The 15,960-nt window shown below is 40.9% G+C and overlaps 2 protein-coding genes and 1 long non-coding RNA gene across 4 annotated transcripts; 2 read left to right on the top strand and 1 right to left on the bottom strand.

The window, feature by feature from the left end:
• Nucleotides 1-2,069: 2,069 nt before the first annotated feature.
• On the top strand, nucleotides 2,070-4,367 carry LOC130170176 (uncharacterized). The gene is made up of 3 exons (XR_008827953.1): nucleotides 2,070-2,208; nucleotides 2,452-2,580; nucleotides 4,278-4,367. It is a non-coding gene; the product is annotated as an uncharacterized LOC130170176 (long non-coding RNA).
• Nucleotides 2,977-14,524, bottom strand: LOC130170174 (cell division cycle protein 20 homolog B-like). 2 transcript variants are annotated; one of them, XM_056377343.1, is made up of 12 exons: nucleotides 14,171-14,524; nucleotides 13,767-13,826; nucleotides 9,100-9,316; nucleotides 8,017-8,120; nucleotides 7,443-7,494; nucleotides 6,747-6,863; nucleotides 5,438-5,652; nucleotides 5,186-5,280; nucleotides 4,671-4,899; nucleotides 4,380-4,505; nucleotides 4,173-4,296; nucleotides 2,977-3,721 (listed from the first exon to the last, which is right to left on the bottom strand). In XM_056377343.1, exons 1-12 carry the CDS (start codon nucleotides 14,207-14,209, stop codon nucleotides 3,624-3,626), a joined length of 1,476 nt encoding a protein of 491 aa, XP_056233318.1. In that variant the 5' UTR covers nucleotides 14,210-14,524; the 3' UTR covers nucleotides 2,977-3,623. The 2 variants fall into 2 exon arrangements, with proteins under 2 accessions (XP_056233318.1, XP_056233319.1); XM_056377344.1 differs by lacking the exon at nucleotides 13,767-13,826.
• On the top strand, nucleotides 10,415-12,739 carry gpx8 (glutathione peroxidase 8 (putative)). The gene is made up of 3 exons (XM_056377345.1): nucleotides 10,415-10,802; nucleotides 10,964-11,225; nucleotides 12,140-12,739. The coding sequence occupies exons 1-3, from the start codon at nucleotides 10,596-10,598 to the stop codon at nucleotides 12,301-12,303; spliced, it is 633 nt and encodes a 210-aa protein (XP_056233320.1). The 5' UTR covers nucleotides 10,415-10,595; the 3' UTR covers nucleotides 12,304-12,739.
• Nucleotides 14,525-15,960: the final 1,436 nt, after the last annotated feature.

The following is a 15,960-nucleotide window of genomic DNA, read 5'->3' as shown; positions in this document are numbered from 1 at the left end:
TCATTTTAATACACTTAAACATTTCTCTAATTCAACTTCAGGAAAATAATTCTATCTCTACTTCCTGATTGAAGTGGTGAACAGAAACAACAGACTGTGTGAAACAAAGCGTGTGAACCTGCTGAACAAGCCAACTGTAACTGAATACCAGGTGAGAGGTGCTGAGCTTTTATAGGAGGTGCCAAAATACTGTTATGTAGCTCCGCCCCGCAGCCTATTTTTAGACTATATATGACTGCACTCTGTAACTTTGAATTTCCAAACTGATAATGAGCACAACAATCTGCAGCTTCTACAGGTGCAAGAGGAGGAAAAAGGACACTTAAGTTTGGGGTGATCTTACTCCATGTAAAACAAAATGACACTTAAAAACTGGTTTGGTGTGAAAAAGAAGTGTTTACAGGAAGAACAAGTATCTTATCAGTTATGAGTTGTGCTCCCTCTCATCGCAGGTATATCGCCTTTAAAGCGACCTCATATCAAACAAACCATGTAAGTGATATCTCAGCAGCAGTCAGGAGACCTGTTTAGCCAAGTTATCCATGAGCTGATGCCAAGTGTTTCTCAGGATCTGCCACGGATGGTGAATGACTCTCTCTCTCTCTCTCTCTCTGTGCTGTTGGTTTGAAGGTTTATAAACTGCATGTTTAGATGATCATAAAGTCAGAAGCTGTTCAGGGGTTTGTGTTCCAGATTTAGGGCCGTAGCAGACACACAGAGATACACACTCATCATCGTCATTGTTTCACTTTTGCTCATATGTGAATTGCTCATGTGCATTCAGTTTGGATTTATTGGATTTTGATTTTACTTATTTGTTTTTGCACTTGTAAGTAAGAGAACCCAGATTTGCTTAACTGTTAAAACATTCTAGTTACTTAATAATACTTAAAAACTAGTTTGTAATTCAGAGGAAGAGACAACTTAAACAACATTTCACTGTGGTTCCTGTATAGCATGTTTATCAGTTGGGGGGGGGGGGGGTTGTGTTTTCTATCCTACTGATGTTTTCTGTAAAGTTGCATTTATTATATTGTGGCCGCTGCATTTAACCATCTGTATCTTGGTGAGAAGTGTGGTGGAGTTGTCTGAGAAACAGATGAGGTGACGTGAAGTGTAAACCTCACGTTGCACCCACTCTCTGCACTTCAGTGTCTGTGAACATTTAAGCCATAAGACATATCAGGTTAGATGGGGGTCTTGCTTTTCTTTTTCTTTTTTCAAAGGAAGTTTTCACCACAGGAACAAAGTGTTCTCACAGGTCTAATCATGTACTTGCAAGTGCAGCATCTCTCAACAAACAGGTCTTTGCTAGGAGAACTGCCTTCTAGATACTAACCGTAACAAATGTGCTCAGTTCAACGTGGTGGCAGTTCGGTCACATCTGGCTCACCGCTGGGGATGAAACACATCATCAACAAGTGAACAAGTACGTTCACATAAGACTGATAAAGTGGGAGCCACAACACAATTAACCTGCGCTTTTAATTCATGCTTGAAGGCGGGTCGTCCACTAATCAGAAGGGCGGTGGTTTGATCCCTGGCTCCTCCGGTCCACATGTCAAAGTGTCCTTAGGAAAGATTATGGACCCCAAAATGCCAAATTGTGAATGTGTGTGTGTGTGTGTGTGTGTGTGTGTGTGTGTGTGTGAGAGAGAAGGGAAAAGTTCTGTATGAATGTGTGTGTGAATGGGTGAATGTGACTGGAAGTATGAAGTGCTTTGAGAGGTCGTTAAGACTAGTGTAGCCCTGTCTAACATCATTCAGACTACAGTGCATAGAATCAGTAACACAGCAAAAAAAATAGTTGTATAAAAAGTTCATAATACTATAAAATAATAAAATAAAATATGTACTATACAGTTTAAAAAGTTGTGCTATTTATAGTTTAAAAAGTTAAATAAATATTTGTAAAAAGATTTATGTTACTTTAAAAAATCGTTATTCAGGAGAAAAGGAGTTTGTTTGATCTAAAGTCTGTGTAATCAGCCGTGCAACCTAACCTGTTACCAGTTTAATGTCTGTCAATCTGTGTTGTCATTGGCGCAGGACAAGTGGCGCAGGTCAGGGTAGTGTTTTCACTAGAAGACAGACAGACGTACTGTTGTCCGGAAAAAGGAGAGACGAAGCACCGTGTTGCTGAGAGTTTTATCTGCAAGGTCGGCTACTCGTGGTCCTGATAATAACTTGTTTGTAATCCGAAAAAAGGTAAATAAGTGTGTGCTTTCTTGTTGTGCTGTAACTAACCGTTGTAGTGATAAGACATGACGTGTGATGCTAGCTAGCGACCTGCCGGTTAGCTTAGCTTAGCTTAGCATACCATGTAAATGTGCCTTGATATCATACTGTTACTGTAGCATTGTAATGCTTCCCAGTTAAAACGGACTTCAAGTTAATTCACCATGAAATAGTGTTTGGTATTGTGGCTCAACTGAGTTAATATGCTTAAAGGAGATGTGGAGAGAGAGCGGTTTTCCTGGTCTTCCCAGTGGACGGACTCTGCTGTGTACTAACTAATTACCCCTGTGACTGCCATTGCCCCTGTGACTGCTACCCTCACTAACAACTCGTTTGGGATTCGTGAGTACTAACTGAACTAACTGAACTAACTGAACTTGTATGCACGTGCTTTTTGTTTCTGCTCATGTCAGATTGAGTAAAGTTTTTAGGCCTCACCACGCCCCAGTTTCAAATCAGGCCTGCAACAGGGTTAAATCTGATGATTAAGAAGTGAATGTGTGTGTGGGCCCACAGGTATACATTGAGTGATTTTGATTTATTGTATGTGATTGAAACTGTGTTTTAAGGTACTTATTCTACTTGAAAGAAAGTTAAAAGGTATTTTGGTGTAACTTAGAAGCCCAAAAAGGTATTTTTGTTGAATTTAAAGGTACAGAAGGGTATTTTTTACTGAACATAAAGGTATAGAAGAGTATTTTGAAACCAAAAGAAAAAGGAAATTTATAACATATTGAGTATTGTTTATATTTTATTTCACAATGAAAGAGTACCAAATTTTATTTTATCTCATTATGTAAATAAATACCTGTAAAAGGATTATTGCATTTAAAGTACAGTTGTGTGGTGTCCTTATTAATTTTGTTGAGGAAGTTTTGAAATCAATCGAAAGAGGTCAACTAAAGGGTAATATTACACATAACAGTTCAACAACGAATTCAGGCCCTTTCCCATTGTACTACACACTCAGGATAAATATAACATAGCTACATGGGACATGGGTTACACTATAAAAGCACTTTATAAATGTAGTCCATTTACCATTTATATACTGTTGTGAATTTTTGTGCGACTCTCTCAGCAGTGGAAACTAAAGTAAAAATAAAATCATTCCCCCTGAGGGAGCCACAGAAACCTTTACATTGTGGTGTGTGAACTGTGTTGGTGTGATGGAAGGGTTGATTTGGTGGTAAGCTAGCTTGGTAATGTGGTTAGCTCAGAGCAGGGAGCATGAAATGTGCAGGAGCACACAGTGACACAGCGGCATTACCAAGAAAAGTGAGCGGACACCAACTTGCAATACAAGTCGGACCAAATAACAACGTTCAATACAGGTCTGACCATAACCCAACCACATTCACCGTCCATGTTGCTGACGTTGATAATCAGAGGTCCCAGATGTGAAAGCACTGGTCCACTGCAGCAGAGAAAATCTGAGTGCTGTCAGGGTTCAAGGCCACGTGCAGGACTCGACGAGAATGACCTGAATAAAACAACAGCAGCATGATAGAGCTTTTAACCTTTAAAGACCTTGTTTCCCATATAAAACAAACAGTGTCTTCATGTTTATTCGCACCACTATTACCAAACACAATTAATGCAATTTGTGTATAATGTATAACATGGTTACATCATGAGTGTTTTGAGGAATGTCTCTGACAGCTAGGTTTTTGGGTCTTAATTCACAATACATCAGGAAACTGTGACATCTCATATCACGTGTCATTTTTGACGTGTTTCATTCATAGTTTCACAATGACTGGAAACCCAGGACATGAATGAGTCGGCACAAAGCGGCCATTAAATATCATATCTCAGGGACATCAAACTGTCACACCCAATATTACTCAGCATGCAAAGTGATGCAATACATTTATTCCTATGAGGGTGATGAGAAGTTGTTAAATCATGAATGATATTTCCGGCTCTCCAACCTGTGAGCTGGTAGACTGGTTTGAGGGAGGGAAACTCTGAGGTCCAGCAGATGATTTGGTGATGAGGAAGACCGTGACCTGTGACCAGATATCTCTTCTTTTCAGCCCATCGTAGGGAACAGATCTGCAATTGGAGTCATCAGGAGTCGTCTATCCGATATGTATACACATATTAAATAAAAAAAAACATGGCTGTAATTTGAGCACCTGTGAGTTTGTGCTGGTGGAAGTCACGCAAGTCCCCGATTGTGTGTCCCAGATTCTCAGTTCTCCGTCTTTCCATCCACCTCCCGTAGCGATCGTCTTTCTCTGCCATGGACACCATCCCATTGCCTAAACACGCGAACACAATGAACGCACAAGCAGGCGCAGCAATGGTCAGCAGATTGTCTGCTGGTTTAAACAGACCGCCTGGCTTATACTTACAGGATCAACCGACAGTATTTCACCAACCGGTATCACGCTGCTCAAGTTTACACAAGCTTCGAGTGCACTGACCTTAACGGCAGTGGGTTGTGTCATTGTAGTCACTGGTTGTTTTGACCTTGCGAGCCCTGCGACGTCACCATCCCATATATGGAGGAGGCCGTCCGTGGACCCGCTGGCCAGCCAGTCATCTCCTGGCGACCACTGAAGGCTGCAGATCCCCGTCTTCTGGACAGCTGCACCCACCAGAGGTGCAGGAGCCCGAGGGTCGAGGTGATGGATACGTCCGAGAACAGAGCCGCTGTTAGATTGTGGACACTGTTATTTCCCAGCATAAATACTGAATTTAATAGAAACGTTATACTGATAGTCACCTTTCATACTTAAGGCTAATTTACCATCATTTATTTTAGCTAAGGATTAAACTTGTTTCGTTTCACCCTAAAACAACAGAAGGTTTTGTGTCATTCCTGATTAAGTGAAGTTTATGAAGTTAAAAATGATACTGTGGATTGTTTAAATTAGTCCTTTTCTGTGTAATATGTAGTATATATGTAGTATACTGACAACACATACACACCAACTACCTGCTGAGTAATTGATGTTTCCAGGAAAGGGCTCCGACCACAGACAGGTGTGACGGTAGACACCTCATATTCTGCTTCTTTTCAACATCCCACAACTAAAGAGTCAGAGAGACAAAACACCACAAACCGTCATCCTGCTGATTCCGCTCACTGCTACACTTCCCCCAACAGAGGCCCCCCCTTCACCGCAGCCTGTGTGAATCACTTCCCACCATCTGTGTTCTCATTTACTTGAAGCTCCAAAGCACTTACCTGTATCTCTCCTCGCCTGGTCCCGATGCAGAGGGCTCTGCCATCCCTGCTCCAGCACAGAGATGAGACCGACTGATGGCGGCGCGCTCGTCCTGTTTGTGGACTCGGGTCCAAATATCCCCCCAGAGCACGGGTCTCTGAATTCCAGAGGTAAACAGAAGAGCCCAGTGCTAATGCAATCATACCGTTACAACTGCAGTCGAGGACGTTAGTGTCTGAAAGGGAAGAGAGAAAGACCACAGAAGTGTGACTGTGTTCAAATACTCACAAACAGACTCAGCCTTAATTGATAGTATTTTATTTCTTAGTTTAAAGCTCCTAATTTGTTTCCTCCAATCAGGAGATATATTTGCTGTCGGCTTGCTGTGCTACGATGCGTTCATTCATCAAAACAAAACTACAGTATGGGGTGTTTTTAGTGAATCTTTTTTGAAGCAGTGAGGTTGTGTGACCTTATGAGGGTCAGGCAGATAGCAGGAGCTTGTACCTGGTTCTTTAGAGCTCACTGGCAAAAAATACAAGGCCAGATTTTATAGAAATACCCAAGTCCCCCAAACACAAGCCTCAACATGCTCGCATATTTTTTAAAATCAGAAATCAAAAAGGTTTCTTAATTTTTTAAAAACGAATGTAACTTTTCATATTTTTCTTGGTTATACTCACTGTGTGTGTGATTTTCCTACATGAAGCTCTAAAGCGCAATAAGGCTGATTATAAGGAATAATGCAACTCACTAAAATCGCTGGAATTAGCTCATAAAATAACCACCATGTGTATACTTCAGTTTTAATTATATAATGTAAACATAATCCCAAGTTTCTAAAACGTTCTTCTACGTTCCAACGTGGAGATGATGAGTCAATCCAAAGTTTGTGTGTTTGTTATGGTCCACTTAAAGGCTGGAGATATTCTATTTTATATCAAGAATAATGTGCAATGCAGTTGCAGTGGCTGTAAATACCCACTAAAGCAACAAATGTGTATTCATCCATGGCGGAAAATAGTCCCAAACAAATAGTATTAACTTCTGTTTGAGGAACATTCACTGAAAAATCTACAGTGTCCAGTTGTGTCAGGAAATGATTTAGCCTCTTTTAGAAATTAAACTTTATTTGTGACCCATTCTTCAATATTAACATGTTGAGTAGAAAGAAATGAGCTTGGTGCTGAGTGGCACAGAAAGCATAGGAAGTACAGAGAGACTAACACACTGTTCTTTACATGGGATTTGTTGACCAGGGATTTTGTTGTAGAGTTGTTTTTCCTCATGTATTTGTAAGTATGAAGCAGGATTTGCATCTTCTCTTACAGTAGTCGTTCTGCAGTGACGGTGCTGCCAGCCTCATCACTGACTTTCCCTGCAGACTCACAGCAGCTTTGTCCAGAACAGCAAACGGCTGCAAATCATGTCTTCTCGCATCAGAACCTGCAGTGGAAAAATATTATGAACACAAACGCACACAGCTACACAAAACAGGTACGCAAAGTTTCACATCAGAAATACGTCTCTGGTTTACTGTTGATGGTGTCAGTTCTCTCACTCATCTGAAGTTTAAATAAAACAAACATTACTACAGAATCGCAGCAAACACCCACATTAAAAATTATATATTAAACATTTGTTACATTGAATTAATGGTTATTGACCATATTTACTCTCTGATACACTGCGGCTAAGAGAGACACACACACACACACTTTAAAGTAAAAATGGAAAGTCTCTGTCCATCGATGACTTAATTACAGAGACTTAAACTATGATTAACGTCTGATTATCACACTCCAGGTAACGTAACAATACAATCATATCAGCAATCATGAGCATACAGTAGAACCGCCGCACTCCTGTTTGTGTTGCTTAAAAATATGTAAATGAGCCATTTTTTCTCATTTCCTGGTATGACATCGTGCAGTATCGCTCATCATTTCTGTGCATGCGTGCGTGTAGGTGTGTGTGTGTGTGTGTGTCTTGAAGCACTGAAAGAAAAAACATTCATGCTTGTACCAGTCTGTTGTGCACTGTCATGCTCTTGAACTGCAGCTCTCCACATCCATCCCTGCAAAAGAATTTGATTGTTATTTGAGTTAGTGTTTTGCTCGATCATTAGCAATGATTGTGCACAGTCTTTATGACAGCGATAGACCATATTTACGTATTTATGTATTTTGCAGCATAATGACACTATACTCCTTTAGTAATTACTGATGTTACACCTGTTTTAGCTTTATGTGGGTAAAGCCGGGTTATGTTGTTAACTTTTAGTGATCTTACAGCTTTTCTTATTTCACTTAACGACAGATTTTTATAACTCAGCCGTTTCTAACTTTAAATCTCCAAAGAACTTTAAGAAACCAGATCCTTTATCGTGTTTGTCATTTTCTGTCCTGTGACACAGTTTGGCCTGAAGGTTAAAGGAGCAAGCTTTTGACTGAAAGGTCAACAGGATTGAATCTGGGTGGGGAAAGTGAATGAGCAGGGCTCAGTGGCCAGCAGGTCATACTGTGGCTCAGCAAAACTATCCTGAAAAAATAAAGGTTAAAAAAAGATTGTGGCACAAGTACAAGTTCCTGGAACAAACCTGTTCTGAGAAATGTTGTGTGGTAGGATGCCCCATGGCAGAGATGGTGTGTGGCGTGTTCGATGATGTGACAGCCCTGCAGTGGGACACGCCTCTCTCCAACGCTATCTCAGATTAGGACAGATAATATCACAGAAAAAGTGACATTGACATCCATCATAAAACAGGTATGGAGTAAATCTACTGTGTCTCTATGGTGAGACCTGTGGACTTCACAGTAAGGAGAGCAAAGAAAGGAGCATGAGGGTTTGTGGCCATGGCCCTGCAGGGACAGGTTACCTACAGGTCTACAGGTCAGGAGTACATACAATAATCCTTTGTATTCTAACAACAAAACAAAGAATATGGACATTGCTGATATCATTAAAGGGGATTAAACTACCTCTATGTTCATTATTCAAATAAAAATAGGTGTAGATTTCAGTTTACAGTCAGTCCTCAGATTGGGGGCAGCTACCAGTTGAACCACAGTTGTTACTCTGCAGCTGTGATATGCAACACTGAGAGCTAGGTGTTGTCCATGGTGGTGTGAAGTGCAGTTGAATGTAACGTCTGAAGCAAGTTGCAGGGCACACATTGCACTTACGCATAAATTACCTAAAACTTTTGAAGCATTACTGCATTTTTTTCATATTCAACAAAAATTATAAACTGAAGTTAAAGCATATTTTGTGTGTTGAGCTTTTATCAAGGCCTCTTGCACACGCAGTAGGAGGAACTTAAGGAATGTATTTCTTTAAGCCACTTGAATTAAAGTTGGCTAAATATTTCTGAGGACTGGGATTTAAAAATGTGATGGTGAAAAACTGGGAAACCAGTGACGGTCAATATGTGTCTATAAATAGTATGACTGTGGCAAACAACAAAACATTGTTTAGATTAATTGTTTAAAAATAATGTTTTAGAATAGAGTCTGAATGCATATCTCTCCTTTCCTCTAGAAAAGTGAGAGAGAGAGAGGGAGAGTGAGAGACAGCGAGAGAGAGAGGGAGAGAGACAGACAGACAGAGAGAGAGAGATCAGTATCAGAGACAGGCAGATCTTCTACATTCCTCTATGGTGTGTGTGTTGTTAAAGTCATACCGTGAAGGTTTCCATGCAGGACTGTCTGGGCCGGTCCTCGGTGTCTCGGTGGAGAGTCCAGCTCCAGTCTCTGACAGACTGGGTCAAACTCAAAGCTTAGCTCACAGTGCCGCCCAGAGGCCAGAGGCGAACTCACAGCAGGGGCCTCTCTGCTGCTCCTCCGGGTGACCCGCCTCCTGAAGCGCTTGTATAACACGTGATGAGCGTCGTTTTGGCCCTGAGAAGACGAGAAATTTTTTTTTTAATTATTTAATTAAAGAAAAAAAAATCGTTTTAATAGTCTCGATCACAAAACACAAAATCGACACGAACTTCATACTGAGGCAAACGTCAAACCACAAAACTTCACTGGAGTCAAGCAAGCCACACAAAGAGCAAAACTTCCGGTTAAAACTTTCAACACAAAAGCACTAACATTACGCTCTGACTTAATTTTCCCTCTTTAAAATACCAGTCAATGTCTAAATATATCATTTTGTTCTGTAATGGGCTGCATCCAATGATTATTTGCATTATTTATTAATTTGCTAATTATTTTCTCAATTAATGAGTCATTTTGTCCACAATATGTCTTTAAGGGGGGGGGGGGGTCCCTTTGTTATTTCAGTCCAACATAATCTTCACTTTTTCACAGTTTTTGCTTAAATACAGTTAAATGATTATTAAAATATCAGAACTGTTACCAGTTAAATTCTGGTTGATTGACTAATCAATTAATCAACTTATTGTTACAGCTTTATTCAGTTCAGTGCTGTATCAAACAAATCCACATAGTAATTTATTTTTCTGAAGTTAATTTGAATGCATTTTCTCAATTAGCAAAAGTCATTAGATTATTGCTGATAACTTACTATATGGATAGTTACATTTTCAAAGCAAAATGTGTTGCTATAGTAACTAAATTATTGCTGAAAAGGTCATTAGGTCTTTTGTGTTCCTTCAGCAGTTGTTAGAGTATTGAACAATTAATTACTAGTGTTTTTTATCATGAATATCATAATGCAAAAGACCCCTTACATATTGTACAAACATTTAATGACATCAATTTTTGACCGGACAAGCAGCAGGAAGGAAGTCCAATTGTGTTTTTAAACTTATTCTAATTTTGCACAACAACTTGAGTTTGTTTTCATGGTGATGATACAGAGACCTGGTGCTTTCTCACCTCACTTCCCTCAATTGTCACAGTGATAATCCTGTGTTTTCTGTTTAAACAAAATGTAATTTGAGAAAAAATAATTTCGGCAAAAAAAAAAAATGGCTTTCATATATGACTTATATGATTTAATATGACTTGAATTGTTGTGCCCACACCAAAGATTTCCGCGTTTCAATACTGGTTTTACTTTTGAAAGAATCAGCGCTCAGCTTCCGGTTCTGTCCCGGTTTTCTTCAGCAGCTTTAACGCAGCTCCCTCCTCCGGTCCGCCCCGACACTTTTGGCAGGAGCCCCCCACCATCCTGTCACCGATCACGGCTTGTTCTTCCCCCTCCAAGATGGAGGCCTTAGGGGGCTACCCTGCCAAGTCCTCCAACCCGAAAGCTAAAAAGTTAACGGTGCTGTTGAGCATGACAGTCGGTGTGGGGTGTTTGTTCCTCCTGCAGACCCAGCTGGTGAAGCCGAGGAAACCCGAGGATTTTTATTCTTTCGAGGTCAAAGACGCGAAGGGGAGGTCGGTCTCCTTGGAGAAGTACCGAGGAAAAGTAAGTCCACATCATCACCAGTCCTTTCACTTTGAGAAGAAATCTGAGCAGACTTTGTCCAAGTTATCCGTTGTGTGTGTAGTTCGGGTTTCGTTGGATAATGCGTGTTTCTTAAACGCATTTTTAAAAAACACTTACACCCTGTTTCCCCTCCTGTGCAGGCGTCTTTGGTTGTAAACGTGGCGAGTCACAGCGAGCAGACGGAGGCGAACTACAAGTCTCTGCAGGAGCTCCACAGGGAGCTGGGCACCTCTCACTTTAACGTCCTGGCCTTCCCCTGCGGCCAGTTTGGGGACACCGAGACCGGGACCAGCCGGGACATCGAGGCTTTCGCAAAGTCCAACTACGGTGTTACTTTCCCCTTCTTCAGCAGGATCAAAATAATGGGCTCAGAGGCGGACCCGGCCTTCAAGTTCCTCACAGGTTGGCAGAAAGACATCCAACATCTGTGTGTTGCACACTAAATAACATGCCTGCACAAATATACTTGAAAGGAAAGTTCAACACCACTATGTTTAAAATCTAGATTTCCAGTTCCTTAAGGATAAAATGATGACTCCTGTATTTATGGCCACACTTAGGAAGTGCAGCCTGAACCTAACTTTCACTGCACCAGACTTCCCCAGATCTTGCAACTAAATGCTATTTTTATGATCAAGTAATATGTCAGATTATAAACAAATACTTTAAGTTCAGACCTGGAGGCAGGAGTATTCAGTTTATAATGAAAAGGTCTTTGCATCTGTGAAGCTGTAACCAGCAAATGTTTGATATTTTACTATTTCTTATTTCTTTTATTAACACCTGCCTTCCTTCCTTCCTGCCAAAATACACAATTACATTTTCTCAGAGAAGAAAAAGAAACACATGTTTACCACTGTAAGATTTCACTTTGCTCATTTGTTCCACAAAAATTAAATAAATATTTATGGATGTCCGTCCCAAAGCACAGATGGAGAACTGTGAGCTCCTGAGGTTACTGGAGTGTAAAATCTGGTACTTCTTCATACACACTGAATGGACTTTGTTGACTCATGATTTTGTGTGTAGTTGCTGCACCCAAATGTATCGGTTAGCATTTCTTAAGTACATCTCAGTTTAACACTGCTAAACTAACAATCAGCTACACTGAGGGGATCTTTGAATTTGGCATCGATGTGATTAGCAGTACGTCTGAGAAGTCAGGTTTTTGGACCCCACTGTATATGTAGTATTTACAAGTGGATTTATGATTGATGACTGGTGGAAACAATCAGAGCAGCATCAGAGTGTATGACTAAATTCAGGCTGTAAGATGCACCATAGATTACTGTAAAAGCTAATGTGTTATTTTCCAGATTCTGTGAAGAAAATCCCAAAGTGGAACTTCTGGAAGTTTCTGGTGGATCCAGAGGGGAAGGTGATCCGGTTCTGGCGAGCCGACGAGCCCATGGAAAGCGTTCGTCAAGAGGCCACGGCGCTGGTGCGAGAAATCATCCTCAAGAAACGGGTGGAGCTATGATGGAGCTTATTGACAGATACTGGACATGCCGCTGTGTTATGTCTGTGCTGCCCGACAGCCGGGAATAACCAGTGACCGGTGACCAGTGGTGGACTGTGAACTGTGGTCGGGCGACGTCTCGCTCCAGACAAGATGTGTTTGTATTTGTCGGTGTGTGTGTGTGTGTAATTGGGACCATCCTGTGGTTAATAATGACAATGATGATGAACATTCCTTATAATGACCACTGCTGCGGCTGAAGGATTGTTTGAAGTGTTGGATTTTCACACGTTCAGTTTGGCTTAGTCTGTACTTTGTCTGTACTCTGCATTGTTTACATTAAAATCCATTTCTTGAGGTGAAGCACAAGATTTTAGGCCATTTTGACTGATTGGAGCCCAGCAAATTGTGAAACATCCATTCATCCAGAAATAAAATGATTTGATTTAGATAATGAGCCCAGGATTTTTGATGTTTTAAAAGCAAGAAAAAAAGCTTATAGCTACTTAATTAACTGATAAATAAATCCACATTAGTATCCAGAAGGTTGATACTAATACATATTGCTGCTGATTTTTTATCTATTACAGTTGATTTTTCTGTCTGACATTTTAAAAGTTATTTCAGTGTCTTCTGTCTCTGAATATTTTACAAACTGATGACTGGTTGGAAAAAAAAAAAAAAAAACGTCAACAGGAACTCTTAAGTCTCAGACGTCCCCCGTGTTGCTGGTGTGGATTTAAATGGGCAGCTGGAGGGCAGCAGCAGGTAAGCTGGCACACACACAATCAACCAGCTAACAAGACACTGCCTACCAGCCACTCACAGTAAGAGAGCTGAAAAACAATAACATCTTCTTTCTTTTTTTTTGATTTTGGGTGATATTTTCCATCTAAATTGTTCTGTTTAAGTTTAGTCTTTGTGAAACCAGAAGCTCAAACATTGACATTAATCCCCCACCTCAAGATAAACCTCATTCTCCGCTGTCTCTAAACATCTCCAGGTATGATGTCATTTGGGAATCAGGATGCTGGCATCTCTTTGAGTCTGAGCGTGCAGGGAATGAGTAATAAACGCATGCGTGCAGTCAAATGTAACTGTTAAGGTAGCAGAGCAGTGTGAGCTGACAAAAGACACGTCAGCTAACATTACACTGCCTCCCAGCCAGTCACAACTCACAGGCCTGTACTGTAATATGCAAATGCATGGATTTGACTATGTGGCGCTGATGTTGAGCTGTGTTAAAAAAAAGTGCTGCCAGCTTTATTCCACTGTTGACTTCTTGTTTTACAGGTGAATGAAGAGGAATGTGTGGCGACTCTTTGAGGTCCGTTGGAAGCAGCAGTGAGGAGTGCAGCTGGCAGCTGTCAGTCAGATAGTGCCACAGCCAGCAGCAGTACACTGCCACACTGTCGCCACCAGCTCTGGAGCTTTGTGGGGGGGGCAGTCAGCATAATTAGACATATAACTATTTCCCTTCTTACCTCAAAGGGGCTCTGCCTCCTCTTTCCTACAAAATCTCTGAACATCTCCCTCATATTGTCCTGGTCGTAAAAACAAGCAAAAGATTCAGTCGAGGTGATGCTCAACATCATCATCATCATCATCATCATCATCATCATCATTATCATCATCAGGAACAACTGTCTCACGTGCTAAATTACAGCTTAAACAAAAAGTGGAGTTACTACTTTCAAATAATTATTCAGCTAGTTGAGGATTGTTAATATATTAAATGCATGTTGGAAGTAAGGAGGAGCAGTAGTCATGTGTTTGGAGTTTGAGGTGGTTGCCTGGTAGCAACAGCAACAGACCATAAGTGAAAGCAGGGAAATACTATATCTCCATATTAGAACTATAGGCTATTTATATTAAACGAAAAGCTCACCCATTCATTTGGACCTCCAGTTGTGAGTTTCAGCCGCATCTTCTGTTCCCATGAGTCTCGTTTCCTTCCCCCTGAGCCTGTGAGAGGAGGCTGACCTGGTCGTGCCCGGTGCACCTGTTGTCTCCTCTCCTGCACGAGCTCCGCTCCTAAATACTCTCCCCGGGCGGACTGCAGAGCGGGAAGCGACGTCCTCTAATCTGCTATTGGCGGTTAGGTGTTGAGTTTTTTTTTTACTCTTATTCAGGGATTCCCTCCGCCTCCTGGTTTCTCCTGGAAACAAATAGACACAAAACAAAAAGAGCAACGCGCTAATGTTTTAAAGGTGAAGGCGGGAGCGTTATCAGTTAATAACCCCTACAAGGACAGCTTGTTATGTCAGACTCAGCCCGTATATTATAGCCTTTGTCATTTGGCTGAAGACAATTACTCTGAAACATCAATGATGATGATTCGCTGGTATAAATATTAGAAAACTGTATGTAGCACCTTTCAAACAAAGCAAGGAATTAAAACGTTTAAATGAAAATAAGAAGGAAAATCTAAATGCTACCATAAGGTAATTTGTACTTCATTAATAACAATAGACAACAATAACAACATTATCATCATAATGATAATGTTTATGTTTCAGAAACATTTTTATTAAGCAAACTAAAACAAAATAAACGCGTTTCAACAAAATATATTATTTTACAGCTTAGTTTATTTCAGTAAAGCCTGAGTGAAAAAAAATAAATTTAAGCTAAATAAAATGAAATAAAATAATTCCAAAAACCTCAGGACATTTTTATAATAACAAACAACAAAAGCCAACACCATTAGATAAAATATATTTGATTTAATAAATATTTTGGATCACTCTTATAACCTCACAGGCCGCCGTGTACCCGCGGGCCGCACCGGTTTAATGACGAGCTGCTGTGGCGCTAAGTGGGCTGAACGGCGCGAGCGGGCGCACGTTCTCGCCACCTGCCACTTCCATATGCGCTCACACCGCGAGCTCGAGCCCGACTCAGTGCGACAGGTGCGTGCTCTCAATGACACGGAAGGGAGCAGCTCCATCAGTGTGCACCAGCAGGCGGCCATGTACCCAGGGCTATAGCCCTATAATAATAGAAAAGAGCCAAGTAGCCTTCTCCTCAATTTTTCCATTATCAACCAAAATCTATAGGCTGTACGTCTGACAGTTGCATGTCACTTATGACCCTTGAAAGGCCATATATATTTAAATTGTGATTCTAAATTATAATTTGCTATTAATCCATCTTTAGAGGGCTTCTCCAACTGGCATTAAACAACTACGCCTATAATTAAACCACATTTTTGTTTACAAATATTAGTAGATCTCGAATAAATGTATGTGGGTTCTGTACCCATGTCTCTTGTTTCCTTCATTTTATTACCTCAGAAGGTTATAAAGTGCTGCAAAATGTAAGCCTGTGCCTACATGAGGAAAAGGCTGATATGAAAATCCTAACTTTGTTATGGAGGCCTCGCCTCTCTAATTCTACCCACCATCCTCAGCATCCCTCCGCAGAAAAAAAAAAAAAAAAGGTCTAAATTATTATTTTTTTCTCCGCCCTGTTTCCCGCGGGACTCTGTCTGGTTTGTAGCCTCCACCCAGGTTTGGGCTTTAGTCACCTTAGAGACTCATTGTGTCTGTATTTTCCTTTCCCCCTCCCGCACTGTCCCCCCGCAGTTTGGCGGTAGCTTAACCGGTCAAATGTGTCAGAGCCAGGCTTAAACAAAGCTTCGCCCCCTGTGCCCGCTCTCAGCAGCGCTGCTGGTCA

This window comes from Seriola aureovittata, chromosome 5, assembly GCF_021018895.1.
Source record: "Seriola aureovittata isolate HTS-2021-v1 ecotype China chromosome 5, ASM2101889v1, whole genome shotgun sequence".
Classification (NCBI taxonomy): Eukaryota; Metazoa; Chordata; class Actinopteri; order Carangiformes; family Carangidae; genus Seriola; species Seriola aureovittata.
The sequence above is the reverse complement of the archived record's forward strand: the minus strand, read 5'-3'. Positions and strand labels throughout refer to the sequence as shown.

Coding starts and splice junctions, on each gene's coding strand:
- gpx8 (XM_056377345.1), top strand. CDS start 10,596: ATGGAGGCCTTAGGGGGCTACCCTGCCAAGTCCTCCAACCCGAAAGCT. Junction 10,803..10,963: donor TGGAGAAGTACCGAGGAAAA/GTAAGTCCACAT, acceptor CCTCCTGTGCAG/GCGTCTTTGGTTGTAAACGT. Junction 11,226..12,139: donor GGCCTTCAAGTTCCTCACAG/GTTGGCAGAAAG, acceptor GTTATTTTCCAG/ATTCTGTGAAGAAAATCCCA.
- LOC130170174 (XM_056377343.1), bottom strand. CDS start 14,209: ATGCGGCTGAAACTCACAACTGGAGGTCCAAATGAATGG. Junction 4,900..5,185: donor AAACATCAATTACTCAGCAG/GTAGTTGGTGTG, acceptor ACAATCTAACAG/CGGCTCTGTTCTCGGACGTA. Junction 4,506..4,670: donor CACAACCCACTGCCGTTAAG/GTCAGTGCACTC, acceptor TCGCGTGTTTAG/GCAATGGGATGGTGTCCATG.